The sequence below is a fragment of the Chionomys nivalis genome, chromosome 21, assembly GCF_950005125.1.
Source record: "Chionomys nivalis chromosome 21, mChiNiv1.1, whole genome shotgun sequence".
Lineage (NCBI taxonomy): Eukaryota > Metazoa > Chordata > Mammalia > Rodentia > Cricetidae > Chionomys > Chionomys nivalis.
The window spans coordinates 23381216-23401322 of NC_080106.1; the positions used below are offsets into that span (position 1 = coordinate 23381216).

The 20107-nt window shown below is 42.9% G+C and overlaps 1 protein-coding gene across 1 annotated transcript in view; it reads left to right on the forward strand.

Annotated features, from left to right (window-relative positions):
• Positions 1–7180, forward strand: part of LOC130863788 (cytochrome b5 type B) — a 37053-nt gene extending 29873 nt beyond the window's left edge. Inside the window, exon 5 of the mRNA XM_057754068.1 lies at positions 3113–7180. Within this exon, the coding sequence (XP_057610051.1) occupies positions 3113–3203 (91 nt within the window). The 3' untranslated portion in view covers positions 3204–7180. The remainder of the gene's footprint in view (positions 1–3112) is intronic.
• Positions 7181–20107: the final 12927 nt, after the last annotated feature.

A 20107-nucleotide genomic window follows, 5' to 3' on the forward strand; every position in this document is an offset into this window, starting at 1 on the left:
ACCAATCTTGGCAACATAGTAAGGCTATTGTCCAAGAGAAAAGTACAAGGAAACAGAGACACAAATGTTTATAGCTAGGGCTGGAGAGATGACTCAGTAGTAAGGAGCATTGTCTGCTCTTGGGGAGGACCCAGGTTTGGTTCCCGCATCCTCATGACAGCTCCCTGTTAGCTATGTAACTCTAGCTCTAGGGGATCTGACACCTTCTGACCTGAGAGTGCCAGGAACTCATGTGGTGCACATGTATACATTCAGACAAAACACCCATACACATAAACTAAATAAATGGTAAAAAATTAAAAAAAAAATGTTAGATATGATAACATACCTTTAGTCCTAAAACTTGAGAGGAGAGGCAGGTAGATGTCTGTCAGTTCAAGATCATCCTGGTCTACATAGTGAGCTCCAGGCTAGTCAAGGCTATATAGTCAGACCCTATCTCAAAAAGAAAAAAAGGATGTTTATAGCAACATTTGAATAATGTCTTGAATAGACATTAAACATTGGAAAAAACTTAAATTTTTTTAGTAATAAAAATGAACTCTAGTATAGTCATGATAAAACATTACTGAGTAATAAAAATTAACAAATCACAATTTTTTTCAATAACCTGGATAAGTCTCCAGAAATAAAAAAAAACCTGTCTCTGGCACAAAATTATTGCTGGTGCTCTGTCTCTGAGCACAGTGGAAATACAGTTCTTGTTTGTCTTCACGCTTCAGCGGTAGCAGAAGCGGTGTGAGACTTGGTGGCAACCATTCTCTCTTGTTCTGCAGTCCTCCCTTGAGTGTTTTCTTGGCGGGGTCCTATGTTTGGACTCTAGTCTTCCGTGGTTGCTCTTCAGGAAGCCTCAGTGACTTCAAAGTTGCCATGTTCCATAGTTTCTGCTGTGCATGCTGTCTTGACTTGAAGCAAAACTGCCTGTCTGCCTGTCAGTCTCGTCTGTTGGTAGTAACTTACCTCTGTCGTCTTGTGTGCACCAGGCTGGATCTGTCTAGGCAAGGAGAATAATTCTTGTTAACAATCTCAGCTGGCTTTGTTGGTTTGGAACTTTTTCATACCAAGACTGGATATATGTCTTAGATGGGCAACCAAGTCATTTGGGTCACAAAAGCCTCACAGCTTAAACTGGGCAGAGTAATAAGCTCATTTAAAGAACTGTTTTAAGGAGGCTGGGGAGATGGCTCAGCAGTTAAGAGTGCTTGCTGCTCTTTTAGAGGGCTTAGGTTTAGTTCCCTGCACTCAGATGGCAGCTCCCAACTATCTTTAACTCCAGTTCCAGAGATCTGACACCTTCTTCTGGCCTTCTTGGGCATTAGGCATGCAAGTGTATGGAGACTTATATACAGACCAAACACCCATGCACATAATACACAGAGAGAGAAAGAGAGAGAGAGGGAGAGAATTGTTTTAAGGAGAGTAGTGTCTGCTCTGAAACTCCTAAGGGAAGTCACCTGCAGTACTTCTCATGGCATTGACACTTGTTAACTTCTTTTAGAACAACCCATGCACTCATTTTATTTCCTCATTAGTGTCCAAAATTAAAACTAGACATTAAGGGCTTAGAGAGGTGGCTCAGTAGTTAAGAGCAATTGCTGCTCTTGCAGAAGTCCTGGGTTTGTTCCCCAGCAGCCACACGGTGACTCACAACCATCCACAACTCTACTTCCAGGGAGATCTGATGCCCTCTTCTGACCTGTGAGGGTACCATGAACCCACATGGTGCAGCTACAGTCATACAGGCATAACACCCATAGATATAATGTATTTAAAATAAAACAAATAAAACTAGACATTGAAAGCATGGGCACCTGACTCCCATTACCAACTTCTTACTTGGGGGGCAAAGATTTGTTACTTTTAAACTTATAATAAAGTAGGTAATAATAATACTATTATATTAGGGTCTGACTCCTAGCACCATACACATAAAAATTAATTATTGCAGTATAATAATTTGTAAAAAAAAAAAGTCACAAAGACAAATTCTAATATCTATAACCCCGTAACCCAGAAATAATCAGTATGTCTCATAGAAACACTTAGAAAGAAACACACACACATATAGCTTTTTTGGAATGCCAGAATGATTGTGAACTGTTTTGTTTTAATATTTGTGTGTCTCTGCATGCTTGTGTGTGAACAGAAGACCTCTTTATCCTGGAGCTCACTAGTTCAGCTACACTGGGCGTCCCAGGGATCTGCCCATCTTTATCTCCCCAGCACTGAAATTTCAAGCATAGCCACCGTTCCCTGGAGTTTTACTTGAGTTTTAGGGATCACACTCAAGTCCTTAACTTACTATCTCCTAGTCCTCAAACTCCTGATTTTCCTGCCTTAGCATTCAAATGCTGGGATTGTGTGTGTGTGTGTGGTGTCTGTGTATCTGTTTCTTTTTTGTTCTGCTTGTTTTACTATATCTTGATACGTAACTGGGGTTGGGCTGGCATTTACAGTGTAGCCCAGGCTAGCCTGTAATTTACAGCAATTCTCCTGCCTCAGCTTCCAGAGTGTGTGTTTGCAGGCATGTACCACTATGTCCAGCTTCTTGTGTATCTGTTTTGATAGCATACTATGCATTCTCTCTTCATTGTGTTGTGGCGCTAGGGTTCAAACTCAGGGCTTCTGGATGGCAGGTCAGCACTCTGCCACTGAGATACAGCTGTTTTTCAACAGGTGTCACTGATCTTGGACTCTCAGAGATTTTCTTGGTTCTCCCTCCTGGGTGCTGAGGTTACAATCATACACGACCTTACCCTGAAAGTTACTTCTTTTTTGTTTTTCACACCCTTTTTAAAAGAAGGACTTTAGGCACTGTATGATGGCTCGACAAGTAGAGACACCTGCCAAGTCTGGTAACTCAAGTTCCCACGTTTTCTTCTGAGCTCCACCTGCACATCATGCCATGCCTGAGCACATAAGTGCACAGATACAAATAAGTGTAGAGTTGGGTTTTGTTTGTTTTCCTTTCAGATGCACTATAGTAAAAGTTTAATTAAGAGAAAATCAAGATAAATCAAATCAAGACTCCTTTCTCATGAGCTTTAAAACAGGGGTGCTGTTGTTTGGATAAACTATCCTTAACTTCATTGCTTTTTCTTCCTGCTTCTAGTTGCTGGGCATATTGGATTCTCCCCGTGGTGGGCGCCATTCTTGTAGGGTTCCTGTATCGTCACTTCACCACCGACAGCAAATCCTCCTGAGGCGACCATGTTGGAGTGTGGGAGCGCATGCTCCTGGAGCAAGAAGTAGACACATACTGTGGAGGCTGCAGCGATGCTCCCTCCTTAAATCCTGCCAGTTGTTTTCCTCCCCACTTGGAGCCAAGATGTTGACCAGATATCTATCCTCCTCAGTCTAGGACCAGCAGGGTCCTTCACCAGCCAGAACCTGATGCCCAAAGCACCTACTCACATTGTGTCCTTGCTAGGGTTTCTTCTCACTGGCTTCCACTTGTTTCCTTCATTTCAAGAGTTTATGCCTATGATTAGAGTTCCGATGTTGTAGTGACATGGCCTTTGGGGACAATATATGATTTCTCTTACTTTGACTTTGCATTAGATATATTTAAGGGAACAGCACTCTAATTTTGAATATTTTCCCAATTTTCTTTGAAGTAAATTTATTTTTTAATTCTGATTTAATTTTGTCTTTATCATAAGGAGTTTAATTCATGAAGTTAAGATATGTCTCTCTTATTTAAAACACAGCTCCCAAATGATCTTATTTATGATTATTAAAAGTAAGGGACCGAAAGATATGTCATTGGATAAAAGCAATTGCCACAAAGACTGCTGACCTGAGTTTGATTTCCTGGACCCACACGGGTAGAAAGAGAGAAGCAATTACCAAAAGTGTCCTCTGACCTCCACACACATGCTGTAGCCCTAGTGTACACATACACACGTGTTTATACACACAGGAGCACACATTCGGACAGAGCACACACAGGCACAAGTGTGCACTAAACAAATGTAATTGTTAAAAAGTATACAAAAAAATAAAAATTAAAGAAAAAGGACTATGTGGTTTTCTCCCTCCCAGTTAGTGTAGCTGATGGCTCCTCTTGTCCCTAAATCTGGCCCCTTTCTTCCCAAGAATACTTTATAAAACTCTGCATCCCTTTGGTTTCTCAGGTGTAGAAGAGCCAAAGAAGGGATCAGCGAATTAAGGTGAATTCAGAATAATCTCTTTTAAAAAGAACAAAGCACCACTTACAGGACAGCAGTTAAAGACACCAGTTTCCAGCCGTCTTCACCCTGGCTGTCTTTGCTAGCGAAAGATGAGTCTTCCCATGGCGCTTCACTAAAGCCTGGGATGCTGCCCCTGTGGCTTCATGGAAGGCTCTCGTTGCCTTTTTATTTGCTTATTAACAAATTTTTGATTCTGTTTTATCAAAGTAAGAGACTTCTGTTTGGTCTTACCTCAGTAAAATAACTTCCATGTAAATGTCATTGTTGGGGCATGCCACTTGAGATCCGAGACCTTGCCAAGACTTCTGTTTTCATCTGTGTTTGCCTCCATGGCTCCAACTTGTTGATTTTGTTCTGCTTTTCTTCTGAGGATTATAGTGATAAATCTGGAAGCTTTTTCCCCTCCCTTGGATATGTATTTCATTGGAAAGTAGTTAATCATTTAAAATTACTGTTTCATTGGTTCAGGCATTTTCCTGGCATCTTTGACTTTATTCATTTCCCTGTGGTGATACCTGAGTTTCCCAGCTATTTTTTTACTCATTATCTGTGATTGTCCTCCACATTCTTTGTTCATTACCAGTCTGCTTCCGGGCCTTTGTCATATCTAGCAGGAAGCCATTGAATTCTAAAAGGACCACAGATGCTGGGAAGTGTCTCCTGTCTCCCTTCCAGCTTGCCATGGGACTTGACAGTACAGGAAACTGCACATTAAACCAGTCTGCCCATGCAAACTATTTAAGAAAAAGTTCAGGCCAGGATTTCTATCCTGAGATTCAGCGGTTGAATGAATTCAGAATTCATCCAAATATCATTAGCCTTTTCCTTGCATACTTGGATATGATACGTTAGAGTAATTTCTAGATGACTTTTATGTATCAGGGATGCAGACTTAATCAAACTTCTGTCTTTAATAATGTCTGTAACATGCTAGAGTGAAACACTAGTTACTCTGTAACGAAAGTGGCATGACTGAGTACACCTCCATCTAACAGCAAGGAAGGTTGTGTGCAGTGGGGCTTGGGGTCCCCTTGCTATGAGAGCCAAGCTATGTGGGATATGTCGGGTAGATGGAAAGAATAAGGGCCCATTGAGGTACAGGAAGGGAGCATTGAAGCTAACCTAAGCCTGAAGATAACTTGGATCAGTTGTGAATGTTTCTTGGCATCTCTTCACATCCAGTGAAAACATCTGATCATAGAAAATGTTAAGGACTGGTTTTGGCTGGGCAGTAGTGGCGCACACCTTTAATCCCAGCACTTGGGAGGCAGAGGCAGGTGGATCTCTGAGTTCAAGTCCAGCCTGATCTACATAGTGAGTTCCAGGACAGCCAGAACTATATAGAGACCCCATCTCAACACCGCCCACAAAAAAGAGCTGTATTTTTTATTTTATTTTAAGGTGTTTTGGTATTTCTATGGTAAGCATCAATACAAAAATCGTGTTTTTTTATTTCACGTCTGTGATTCCCCTGCTTTTATTTGAGCTGTTTTACTGAGAGCCGAAAGGAAAAGATTTTTATGCTTTCGTCTTTGCCATTTATGAAATCCATATAATACCCAGGGCTTTTTTTGAACTACTGATAATGTGATGTCATTTTATATTACATATATAAAAAATGCTGCTTCTTTTTTGGCCAGGCATAGGGGCATGTGACTTTATTCCCAGCACTCAAGAGGTAGAGGCAGACAGTTCTTGAGTTCTAGGTCTGCCTGGTCTATATAGCAAGCTCCAGTCCAGCCAAAGCTACATAGTGAGACTCTGTCTCAAAACAACCACAAAACCACTTTCATGTCTGTTTGCTGTAATTCTGTTGCCTACATAAACAGGGGAAAAGGTAGGTTTTACGTGAGAGTTTGTTGAGGCTTTTCCTCAACAAAGCAATACAGCATATGCACCAAATGCATTAAAAAAAACCCTGAACTTGTCAAAGAAGCCTTAACATTTGTGGGCCATGCAGACATCATTGAGAGCAAGGGGAACTAGTCCCTGTTGGCTGACAGCACCCCCGACCTGTGGGGTGGTTTGTTGTTAATTCTTGAAGTGGCCAACTGCCCACACACACCATGCAAGTTAACAGCTGGTGAACACAAAAGAGGGAATTCGTGCTACCAAGACACAGGGTGTTAATGCCCATTCTGTAAATGTTCCTACCTGGCCCTGGGAGCTGGTTTTCCTTTCCAAGTGACTGCACGTTTGTAAAGAAAGCGGGACAAAGTTTATGATCTGTGTTTGCAAACTCCTTGTGTGATTACTTAAGCAGAGACAAGTCTGTCCAAAACTGTCCTTTGAGCTGCTAGGCTCTTTGGGCAGCTGCCATTGTTGCTTATGATGCTGGGTTGTGCTCATTTAGCTGCTGAGGAGCAGTGAAAGGTGCTTTGACAAGCTGGATGTTTCGTCACGCATAGCGTTCATTCTTCATCCCAGGTGATGCCCATCAGGCTGAAGTCCACCTGTGGTGACTGAAGCACAGAGCATGAATGTTCTTTGCCTTCTATCCCAAGGGAAATGGATTCAGACATGTCATGTCTCAACAAGAAACTGAAGTTTTGAGGCTGTGCGATTCAGTTGCCAAATATCCCAAAAGTAACAGAGAGCTCCGTCACATTTGGCCAACTTTGGAATTCGTGGGGGTGACCTAGGAGGGGGTCTCTGAAGAAGCAGAGATGTCTGTCAGCCACCTGCCTTATGCCCAGTATCTTACTCGTGAATTTCAGTGGCCACCCCTTGCCCACACCTACGCCACCTACATGGGCAGTTTGGGCAGAACATCATTTCAGTTACGTAGCTCACTTTTTACTGCACCCTCAACTGCAGGTGACTAATGTTAACATTCCTTCTGTGTATTCAATGATGGAGTTTGTTTACCTATTTGACTGCAGCTTATTTTGAACAAAGATCTTTGTCTCTTTCTACTGGAATGTGCACACAGTGAATGTTTGTTAGAACTACACAATAAAGACACTGTTTTCCTTTTCTCGTCCTGACTACAGTTGTTGGTTTTTTTTTTTTTTATCAACTTTTTTTTTTTTTTCTTTTTTCTGAGACAGGGTTTCTCTATAGCTTTGGAGCTGTCCTGGAACTAGCTCTAGTAAACCAGGCTGGTCTCGAACTCACAAAGATCCACCTGCCTCTGCCTCCCAAGTGCTGGGATTAAAGGCATGCACCACCACCGCCCGGCTTTTTTTTTTTTTTTTAAAGACATGTTGGTGCTGTACTTCTCAGGTACACTGAATGTAACAGTTGGGGTGCACAAAGTTGTTCTGTATCTCTGCCAACATTTGTTTAAACTGAGGTAGTGCTGTGGCTCTTCAGGGCTCTGTGTTGGAGGTGGACCTCTCATTAGATAGTTTGAAGATACAGCTACCCAGGTCCTGCCATGGTAAGGGATGTGAAGTAGGAACCAGAAAACATTTTGGAGTTGTATTTCTACTGGTAAAGAAAAGCCAACATGAGGTAATGTTTTATTATCTGCAATGCTGGGCCTCAAATGATTGTTTTTCTTGGAACTAGCTAAACTGTTGGGGAAATTTAGACACAGAGGTTGAGGCTCTAGTGATTGTGTGAAGCAAGGGAAATAAACCATTTTAATAATTACCTCTATCACACACTGATAGCCTTCTAGCATGACCAACAGCAGGTCAGAGCACATCACTCATTAGGACCTGGTGATTCCACTACCGCAGGAATCAGGGATTAGTGACAGGAAGGGATAGCCCCATTCTTAATGCCAACATTTGAACTAATGTTTAATCTCTGATACTAATAAGAATTCATTATCAGGTACTCTTCCTGCTGTTTGGTAGTTGCGTGACAAATCTTGCTTGATGCATCATAATCTGAGACTGATTCCATTTACAAAAAAAAGGTAAGAAAGCCCTATACCTAATGTACTTCAGTCTGGAGATAGCGTACATCTGACAGCACTTAGCTAGGTCGTTGTCTCTTCTGTGTGCTCAAAGCTTATTCATTTTAGTCACTTAGACATTTTCTTCCTTCTCTTTTTTTAGTTTTTCGAGACAGGGTTTCTCTGTGTAGCCCTGGCTGTCTTGTAACTTGCTCTGAAGTTACCCTTACCCAGAGACCCACCTGCCTTTGCCTCTCAAGTGCTAGGATTAAAGTCTTGAGCCACCACTGCCTGGCTGTGGGTCGGTTGGTTTGTTTTACTTACGTGCATTTTGAAAACTTAATTCTTGAGGCTGGAGAGATGGCTCAGCAGTTAATAGTGCTGGCTGCTCTTCCAAAGGTTCAAGTCCCAAGTACAGACAACTTAGCAGTCCAACATCCTCTCCCTCTACAGTCACTGTCCGTATGTGATGCAGACAATATGCAGGCAAAACACCCATACACATAAAAGAATTTGAAACCAGACAAACAACTCAGTTCTTTTATAAAGCACTAAGAAGAGACTACTTTGTTTTTCTATGAATTATGAATGCAGTTGTAATTATCATTTGACACCTGCTGTGTTGTTACCAAGTGACTGATGGCTTCAGATGGCTCATCTTTATTCTTTTTTTGAGACAGAGTTTCTCTGTAGCTTTGGAGCCTGTCCTGGAACTAGCTCTTGTAGACCAGGCTGGCCTTGAACTCACAAAGATCCGCCTGCCTCTGCCTCCCGAGTGCTGGGATTAAAGGAGTGCGCCACCACCACCCGGCTTCATCTTTATTCTTATTTGTTTTTTTGAGATAGGCCTTTCTCTGTAACTTTGGAGTCTGTCATGGAACTTGCTCTGTAGACCAGGCTGACCTCGAACTCACGGAGATCTGCCTGCCTCTGCCTCCCGAGTGCTGGGATTAAAGGTGCGCTGCCACACCTTTATTCTTTATTCTTACTGTAGTTCCCGAGTGAAATGGAATGTCCAAGTTTTTCAGATTTTACTATTCAGTCAGAAAGTCACGGGGGTGGGGAGCAGAATTTGAACCTGGCTAGCTGTTTTTTTTTTTTTTTTTTTTTTTTTTTTTTGCTTTTTAAGACAAAGCCTAATCATGTAGCCCAGGATGGCCTCTGAACTCAACATCCTTCTTCAGCCTTCCTAGTGTTGGGATCATAGATTGATGCAATCACCTGTTTCTGTAACGATAATAGGCTTGAAATAACTTAATTTTCTTGCAAAACAGGTTTTTTTTTTTTCCTGGTTCTGGGATCCAGCTAGGGCTTTCATACACGCCAGCAAGCACTTCACCACTAAGTGGCATCTGCAGCCCCCGTGTTTTATTACTTAAGAATCTTGCCATACTCCTAAGCTGGCCTAGACCTCCAGCTCTCCCACCTCACACATTTGCAAGCTATGGTTAAGAAGTGTTCAGATAGACTGGTATCAAGGAAATACTCTGGCTATCCAAATGAGTGCCTGTAGCCTCAGCTTGGGAGGTTGGGGCAGGAAGATCTTGAATTTGAGGCCAGCCTAGGCTTTATAGTAGAAATCCTGCCAAAACAAAGCAAATACCCCAAGTTGGTGTCCAAGGATATGTGTTCTGTACTTAGAATAGGCTTAAGGTAAATGCTGCAGAAAAATTGCTGCCTACAGGAGAGAGAGGAGCCATGTGGGACTGCAGTGTAAACGTGCAAACCCATCCTTATTTAAAATGAGAAAGGAAGCAGTCACAAAAGCAACAAAAGCACATTGTTTCCAAGGTGGAGCTAAATACTGTAAGAAACCCTAACAGGGTTGAAAAGCTTTCCTGTGGCTCAAGAATTGGGAGACAGCATGGTGGAGCACACCTACATAGAAAGTTCCAGGCCAACCAGGGCTACACAGTAAGACCCTGCCTAAAGAAAAAGGGGCGTGTAAAGTTCTCTATAGCATCAGAACTATTAGAATGCGTTTATATATTATATTATCTACATATGTAAAGGGGATTTACTAGAATGGCTCACAGGCTGTGGTCCAGCTCGTCCAACAATGGTTGTCTAACAACAAAAAGTCCAAGAATTCAGTGGTTGTTCAGCTCACAAATCTGAATGTTTCAGCTGGTCTTTAGTATATGCTGGAATCCCAAAGTAGACTCTAATGCCAATGAAGGAATGTGCCAGAGAAAGGAAGCAGGCAGGCAGACAGGTTCCTTCTTCCATGTCCTTTATCTAGGCTGCCAGCAGAAGGTGTGGCCCAGATTAAAGGTGGGTCTTCCCACTTCAAATGATTTAATTCAGAGAAATCCCTCACAGGTGTGCTTTACTGGTTGGGTTTTAGTTAATCCCAGATGTAGTCAAATTGACAACCAAAAATAGCCATCACAGGTCTGACCATTGTCAACTTGACACACACAGTACCTCCTTATGGGGTAACCTGGGTGTGGTGGCAAACCCCTTTAATCCCAGCATTTAGGAGGTGGAGGTTGGAGGATCAGAGTTGAAGATCATCCTCAGCTGTATAATAAATTAGAGATCACCTGGTTTGTATGAGACCTCATTTCAAAAAAGCAAAAATCAGGCTGGGTAGTGGTGGTGCACACCTTTAATCTCAGCACTCCAAAAGCAGAGGCAGAGGGATCACTGAGCTCGAGGCCAGCCTGGTCTACAGAGAGTTCCAGGACAACCAGAGCTGCACAGAAAAATCCTGTCTCAAAAAAGCAAAACAAAATAACAAAAAAAGCAAAAATCAAGGCTGGAGAGATGACTCTGTTTAAGAGCACTCACTGCCTTTTGTTCAAGAGGACCCACCTTAAATTCTCAGCACCCACATGGCAGTTCAAAACCGCAACCAGTCCCAAGGTTCCACCACCCTCTGAGAGCACCAGGCACACACGTGGTGCACACACATGCCTGCAGACAAAACACCGGTGCACATATTATAATAAATACTTTAAAAAATGGCAGGTGAGACGGCTTGGTGAGCAGAAGTTCACGCTACACAAGCCTAACAGTCAATCCTCGATAACCCGTGTAAAGGTGGGAGGAGAGCACAGAAATTTGCCCCAGCCTCCACACTTGTGTGTGCCCATGCTCACATATACAGAGTCATAATAAAATAAAAAATTAACAGAACTGGGGAGGTGCCAGCCTGATACCATAGCTATAATCCTAGCTACTTGCAGGAGGGTTCGTGGTGGGTTGATGTGTAGCTCTTCATGTGGGGGCTTGAAGAACCAGTCTGCTCTAGCGTGAGACCGACATTATTTAACCTTTATAAATATGTACATGTGTTGCATTGGCTCAAAATAAAATTTTCAAGCTGGGCGTGCTAGCTGCTTTTATGTCAGCTTGACACAGCTAAAGTCTTTTAGAGAGCCCCAATTGAGAAAGTGCTACCATCAGATCAGGCTACAGGCAAGCCTGCAGGATATTTTCTTAAATAGTGTTTGATGTGGGAGGACCCAGCCCATTGTGGGTGGCGCTACCCCTGGGGTGGTGGTCTTGGGTTCTATAGAGACCAGAGTGAGCGAGCCTTTAGGAGCCAGACTAGGTAAGCTGCACTCCTCCATGGCCTCTCCATCAGCATCTGCCTCCAAATTCCTGCCCTCTTTGAGCTCCTTCCCTGACTTCCTTTGATGATGAACTGTAATGTGGAAGCATAAGCCAAATAAACTCTTTCTCCCCCTAGTTACTCTGGTCATGGTGTATTTTCACAGCTGTGGGGACCCCGACTGAGACACCGGGCATGCTGCTGCACACCTGTAATCCTAGCACTGGGGAAGTGGAGAGAGGCATCCTGAGGTACTTAGTGAGTTTGAGGCTAGCCTGGGCTACGTGAGCTATGATCTCAAAATCACACATACATTTTTTTTTAGTGAAAATAAGACAAAAAATTGTCAAGTTCAATTTGTCATGTTTCTGTCTTAGTATAAAGCACACTGGCCAAAATAATATTTTGTCCTGGAGTAAGGCCTACACCTGAACTGACAATTAGCTGTGATTATTCTGTTAAAAATGAGATCACGCTTACACAGTGCTAAGACACTTACTATACATTGCCTCGTTCTCTAACAATCCTCCAAAGTACTTCTACCATCCCTCATTTATAGAAAGAGAAACTGAGAATTAAAGGTCACATGACTTACATTCACAGGGTGAATTGAGTCAGAATCTGCACCCAGGCTGTCTTGCCCTGACATCCAAGTTTGTATCAAGGGCATCGTATGCATCTTATAGTTATTAACTGACCATATGCGGCAGCTGCCGCTACCCCCAGCTCAGAGGACTTGCTACATAGTGAGACCCTGTTTCAACGAAAAGAAAAAAAAAAACCTTAAGTCTGCTCAGATATGTGATTTTTTTCTAAATGACATTTTTTCCCCTCTTTTTGGAAAGACCATTTCATATGTCTCAGGCTGATCTCAAACACTCTATGTAGCCAAAGATAGCTCAAATGAGGGTCCTCCTGTCTCTACCACCTGAGTGCTGGGGATTCTGGGTATGCACCACAACACCCAATTTATGTGTGCTAAGGACAACCCAGAGCTTCCTGCATGCTAGCCAAGTACACCACCTGTTGATCTATGTTCCCAACCATTAAAGAAAGTGTTTAAAAAGTGAATATACCCATGGCTCAGTAGGTAAAGCCACCTGTCACTGTTTGATCCTGGAGCCCACTCGGTAGAGGAGGTGGTCTACTCACTCCCATTGTCCTCTGCTCTCCACATGCATGCCCCTTCTACACGCAACACAGAAATGTAATACAAAGTAAACATGTAACTGCCTGCATTGTCTATCTCTGTGGAATAATCCCTTTGTACGTTGTGAAGATTTGTCTCTCTGACTGGCCAATAGCCAGTTTAAGGTAGGCAGGAGAGCCAGACTAGGAGAATCTTGGGAGGAACAAGGGTAGCGAGAGGAGTCGCCAGCCAGATACAGAGGGAGCAGATGAACGTGCTGTGCCAGTAAAGGTACCACCATGCGCCAGAGTGTAAATAAGGAGTAAGGGTTAACTTAAAATGTAAAAGCTAGTTAGTAATAAGCCTGAGCTATTGACAGAGCATATCTAAGTAATATTAAGTCTCTGTGTCAGTTATTTGGGAACAGGTGGTCAAGACAGGAGAACTCTGTCTACAGTCCATGCATGTTCTTCCAGATTATTTTTACTTAATTTTATTATTTATGTATTTATTGTATAGTGTATTCATTGTTTAGTTTTCTCTAAGATTTATTTTTATTACATTTAATTATGTGTATGTGTATGGGGTTTCAGATCCTCCTGGAGTGCGAGCCACTCCGCATGAGTACTGAGAACTGAACTTGAGTCCTCTGGATGAGCAGGACATGGTCTTAACTTGCTGAGCCCCAAGAAAGCTATTGTTTATTCAGCACATTGGGCATTCTCTGTGACCTCACCCAGCATGCCTCACTCCAGACGAACGTTGGCAGAAGAGCTGTAGCGCCTTCCTAAAAGCTTTGCAGTCCCTTCTTTACAGTTTCATTTAAAGCCAGCTGGTGGTGGCACACGGCTTTAACCCCGGCACTCAGGAAGCAGAGACAGATCTCTGAGTTCAAAGCCGGACTGTTCTACAGCGCAGTTTCCAGAATAGTCAGAGCTATGCAGAGAAACCCTGTCTCAAAAATAAATAAGCAAATAAAATAAGATTTCATTTTAAAAAAACATTTATTTACTTTATGTACATGAGTGTTTTGTCCACATGTATGTATGTGCACCACATGTGTGCCCTGTGCCCAAAGAGGTCAGAAGAGGTCATCAGATCTAGAACTGGAGTTACAGATGGTTGTGAGCCACCATGTGGGTGCTGGTAACTGAACCCAGGTCCTCCGCAAGAGCAATGAGTGCTGTTAACCCGGAGCCTTCTCTCAAACCTCGTTTTGCTTTGGTAGACAACACATATCCGTAGTTCAAAAGGTAAGATGGTGTACAAGTCCTCCACCGTGGCAGACTGGTCCTTTCCACGTGGAATTCTCTGGTCTGAGTCTGGACAATGGAAGTAACTTTGCGAAGTGGTTTCTTTCTTTGCTTGCTGCCTCTTTGCATTGAAGCTGAACGTGGACCGGAAGCCGCCCCTGGAGACCAGAGTCGTCCAGTCCTGTCAGTTGCTAGGGTAAACCTCACTGTTCATTAGTGAAATGTAGGAAGACTCTCTCCCTCAAGTTCCCCAGCTGCTTCTACTGCTTTTCACCTCCGCCCCGCGCTTCTCCTTCAGAGACTTCTCTGGTGAGCCAATATCACCCACCTACACCTGACCCCTGCCTCCTGAGGGTCTTTGTCAATAGTTCTGGCTCCGGGTTAGGCTACTTGGAGCGCTGTATCGGGCCTGATGGGCCAGTGCATCCACGTGGGCACTGATTAGCATTGTCTGCCGGAGGCAGGAAGACAGAAGTGGGAGATAAGCAGTCCGTTTCCCACGTGGGCCTGGCTGAGTCATGCCTCGGTTTCACAGTCCAACCCAAGTCCCAATCTCCGTGAAACCCCAAATGACTCCAGTCCAGATTGACTGAATTCTCCATTATTAACCTGCCACTGTCCTGTGCTTTTCATTGTTTGGTCCTTGAATAGTGTGTTTTATTTTCCCGTCTACATTGGAGTTTCACCGAGGGCAGAGGTTGGCCGGAGCATCTCTTTTGAGATCCTTCACTATACCCAGGCAGGTGCCTTGTCAGTGGATACACAATGTGTTGTATTGTTGCTTGGGGCTAGTTACAACAAAATGGAAGCAGAGAATGTGCCCTCTGCTGGCAGGGTGGGGAAGAGCACTCCTGACCTTGTGGAGATTCCAAATGACATCTACTGAACTGTGAAGAGGATCCTGAATGTTCTTAAGAGGTAGCCTCGAGAGTTCGCACTGGCAAAGCCAATTATATGCATGAAGTTCTAGAAATGAAAATATAGCCAAGGTTTTTCTGATTGTTGATTTGAATATCCTGGAGAATTTAACAGCCAGATTTTAAATATTCTCATTCAATTTCATTTCCATATTTGATTTGAATCTGAAGATATACCCGGAGATGAAAAAGTAAATTATGCAACTTAAATGTCAAAAAAAAAAAAAAAAGAGGTAGCCTCGACTACACTGGGGTGTTTTATTTTATGCGTGTGAGTGTTTTTATGCGCACATGTACCTGTGCGCCTTGTATGTGCCCAGTGTGCGTGGAGTCAGAGGAGAGCATTGAATCCCCTGGTACTGGACAGTTTGACCTGCCATGTGGGTGCTGGGACTTGAACCCTGGTCCTCTGCAAGAGGAACCAATGTTCTTCACCACTGAACCATCTCTCCAGAAAAATCCCATTTTCTTCACAAAAGCGTGGAGGCCAAATGGAGCTATGAGCAAAAGGGACACTCCCCGGTGACATAAGAATGAAGAATGCAAGACTGAGGTCACTTTTGGGGAAAAGCTGAATCCTAACACAAATGCAAATCCGAACATAGGGGCTATCAAACGGCAGATATTATAACAGCTAATACAAGGAAGGTTATCACACAGCATTTATATGTGTGTGCATACACTCATATATGTATATATACACACAATACATGCATATGTATACACAGATATGTACATATACATATTTATATATGTGTGTATTTACATTTATGTATATTTATGGTTTTGACATTAAAACTTTATTATTCATTTTTATGCATGGGTGTTTGCCTGCATGCATGTTTGTGCACCACAATGCATGCCTGGTGCCTGAGGAGGTCAGAAGAGGGTGTTGGGCTCCCTACGACTGGAGCTCCAGACAGTTGTGAGCATCATGTGATCCTCTGGAAAAGTATGCAGTGCTCTTAACCACTGAGTCGTCTCTCCAGGTCCACAGTGTTCTAATTTTTACTTTGTTAGAAACAATATGCTCATTTAAATAAAGCGTGTTATTGATATGCTTTCTTATAATGGTAATGTTACATAACAGAGGGTTCCATGTGCTGATAGTTCCTTATAAATGTGGTAAGTTAAGATATTAAAAACATTTGTGCCTGCCCTGAGATGACTCAGTCGGTAATGAGTTTGCTGTCTCCCCAGCCCCTTAGAACGTTTTCACCCAAAAGGTGACATTATTGGTACATATGCACCGTGGTGGCTGTTCTTGGTGTCACCTTGACTACATCTGGAATTAACTAAAACCCAAGTAGCTGGAGGGATTTTTTTCTGAATTAAATCATTTTAAATTGGAAGACCCACCTTAAATCTAAATCTTTTGAGGTGGGAAAATTCACCTTTAATCTGGGTCACACCTTCTGCTGGCAGCCTGTCTAAGGACATGGAAGAAGGAAGCTTGCTTTCCTCTCTGTCTGTTTGCTTTCTCTGGCTAGCAAGTCCATTCCTTCACTGGCACCAGAGCCTGCTTCTTCAGGGTCCCGGCATACACTGAAGACCAGCTGAGACAACCAGCCCTGTGGACTGAACAACTACTGCATTCTTGGACTTTCCATTGGTAGACATTGGTTGGACTAGCTGAACCACAGCCTCTATCTATCTATCTATCTATCTATCTATCTATCTATCTATCTATCTATTATAATATGTATATATTCATTATGTCAGTTCTGTTCTTCTAGAGATCCCTCACTAACACATACACTTATCTGTATAAAATGTTACATATGTATATAGCACAGTAACTACCATTAAAAGCTATCTGCTTTTTATATCATCATTCACAGATGTGCAAATTTTGTTATTTAACACAAAAATATCACTATTGTATTGCCATTAGTTTAATTGCTATTTACTCATGAGGGAGTCTTTCACATCTTCAGTGACAGATTCTTCCAGTTGGTGTCTGCTCAGTTTATTTATTTATTTATTTTTGGGTTTTTTTGAAACAGGTTTCCTGGCTTTCCTGGAACTCACTCTGTAGACCAGGCTGACTTCAAACTCAGAGAACTGCCTGCTTCTGCCTCCTGAGTTTTGGGATTAGAGATACGCACTGCCACCCCTGGCTTCATTCAGTGTTTTAATAAGATTATGACTCCACATTGAAAAAAAAACATAATATATTCCCTGTTACCTCATGAAAAGAAATATTAATGGTGCTAGAAAGATGGCTCAGCAGTCAAAAATACTTGCTGTTCTTGCAGAGGACCTGAATTCAGTTCCTAGTACCAGCATGGCAGCACACAACCATAGTAACTCCAGTTCCCAGGGATCTGATGCCCTCTTCTGACCTCTAAGGAGACTGCATGTACAGACATACATGCAGGCAAACATCTATACACATAAAACAAATCTTTTAAAGAATAAATATAAATACAGACATATATGACTCCTACCCATAAGCTTTAAAAAGAAAATTCTGGACTTTTTAACATGAGGGAACATTCTAGACCATACTGAAGTCAATGAAAAGATTCCGGAATCTTTTGGGGAGCCCCTGATCACGATGGTGTATCTTGTAGCATTTAAATGGCACGCCTCCTATGTGCTGCGGGTCAGCATGTGACTTGAAAGAGGAAGAATTTGTCCTGAGTGTAGACTGAGACATTATGTCCTGTGTTTAGCATAACTGGTACCAGACACTATTCCAATAACTTTCAGAAAATATCTTCATGACTCAGTGCCCAAACAGGCAGCTCGGAGACAGGATCATTAGCATTCAGAGGAGAGAGGGCAAGGGCTGCTGTGTTGACTTTGTCATGGTCAATTTGTTTCTTCCTCACAGTTACTTACCCCTAACCTTGAATCTCCAGCAGTGTGCTCAGCCACAAATCTCTGTTTATGACCCTCGTTACCATTTAGCAATAGGGAGCATGTTGATAAATGCAAAGAAGGCGTTTCAGTTTCGTGACATGGCCTTTCATACAGAGTAGACACCGAGGTCTACTCCAGCCCAAGTGGGGAGTCAAAGACAGCTGGAATAAGCCCACCCACCTGGTCTGGTGGATTGCACATGCGGCCCAGTTTTTTCTCTTGGTGTGTGGAGGGCCATCTGGGAGCTGTTTCTTCTCCAAAAAGAGAGCCCCAAGAAAGAACTAATGTGAACATCTTGCTAGCTTGAGAAATCAGCAAACGTTGAGTGCAGCCAAGTAACTCACCCCAAAGCTTGCCCTATAGCAAGCCTTCCACTTCTGGGGAGGGCATAAATCTTCCTATTGTTGAGGTTGTTTGTTTGTGGTTTTTGTTGCTTACAGCTGGAAGCATCCTCACTGATAAACTATGCCGAAGAGAAATGACTCATGGGAAAATAATGCTCCCAGATTCTGATTAACTCTGGCCTCTAGAGATAATTATCTGGGCCATCAGATATATAAAAATATGGAGGTCAGAGGATTAAAATTACAGTGACTGCCTTCGGGGAGAGGGTGGGGTGTGGCTGGGAGGGCCCAAGAGGGGCTTCTGGAATGTTACTCATTTCTTGATTTGGTGGTGTTCTGTCAGGGTGTTTACTTTGGGCAAAACCACTGAGCTGTGCACTCGGGGTCCGTGTGTTTTTTTGCCTCAATTTTCATACCTTGACTGGAAGGCTACAGATGGTGGATCATGGTCATTTTATCAGAAAGCCAAATGAACCTATAGGAATGTGTTTTTCTTTTCTTTTCTTTTTTTAATTTAAAAAAATAGTTATTCCATTCATAGGTGGATTCAGTGCCTCTGGCTTCCAAGGGCACCAACACTCATATGAACATACCCACCCAAATACACATAATTAAAAATAATAAAATAAAGTTATTTTAAAATTTATTGTATTTATTTATCTGTGAATAGGGAGTTGGAATGTGTGTGTGTGTGCCATGGCACATGTGTGGAGGTCAGAGGACAACTTTCAGGATTTGGTTCTACCCTTCCACTGTGAAACCAGGGACTGAGGTCAGGTTGTCAGGCTTGGCAGCAAATGCCATTAGCTGTCAGCCATCTTGCTAGCCAGGATCTGTTTCCTTCTGTAAACTCTACAAAATTCCCCTGTCACCCATGTAGAGCCCATTCTCTTCTCTCCACCTCAGTGTTTCCCATGCGGGTTTGGATGGAAACTTCTCTGGAAGAACTCTATAGTGTCTAGAACTGAGTCACAGCTAATATTAAAAACCAGATAAAAGACTGTTCATGGAGGGCTTCCTTCCAGTAAGAGTCTTAGGGAGGGATTTTAGTGATGATGAGTTCACTCCAAGGAAACCTGGGTTTAGAAGAAAGCAACCATTAGCTTCATGAAGGAAGAGGTGTAATTTTAGTCAATGGACTTTGGGGACCCTGGTTTGAATGAGAATAGCCCCTATGGGCTCTTATTTGAATTCTTGGTCCCCAGTTAGTGGACAGTTTGGGAAGGATTAGGAGGTGTGGCCTTGGAGGAGGTTGGTCCATGGGGGCAAGCTTTGAGGCTTCCAGACTTGTACCACTCCCATTGTGTTGTTTCCTGCGTGTGGATCAAGATGTGAGCTCTCAGCTGTGGCTCCAGCCACCTGTCGCTGTGACTTTGCCCTGCCGTCATGGATTCTAACTCTCTGGACCCAAAAGCCCAATTAAACTTTTTTCTTTGATATGTTTTGACTTGGTTATGGTAACCATCACAGTAACAGAAAAGAAACCAATACAGGGACCAATGATCTCAAGATAGCCCTAACTCTTCTGGAGTAAGTCTAGTCAGGGCAGATGTGGTAAGAGAGCACAGAGAGTTGGAATTAGACACACAAAGGCAAGAACCTGGAAACTGCAATCCTCATGAAAGGGGCTGGTAAGAGGACTCACAGCAAAGGAGCCTACAGCCAAGACCAATAACCTGAGTTCAATTCCTGGGACCCATTTGGCAGGAGGTGGTGAGAAGCGACTCCTGAAAACTGTCTTTTGATCTCTATACACTAAACGTGGTACACGTGCACCTTCACACAAGAACACCCATATATACAGACCTACACAGATAAGTAAATAAATTGTAATGATTTTTTAAAAAGTCTCAATTCTCATGAAGGAAAGGACCTAGGAAGCAACCATATTAGGAAGCCAAATGTGGAATGTGGTTGGTTGGCAATGGAGAGCCCTGCCCTGTTGAGCAGCTGTACAGAACTGGAAACGCACGAGAAGAATTTGCAGGTGTGGTGTG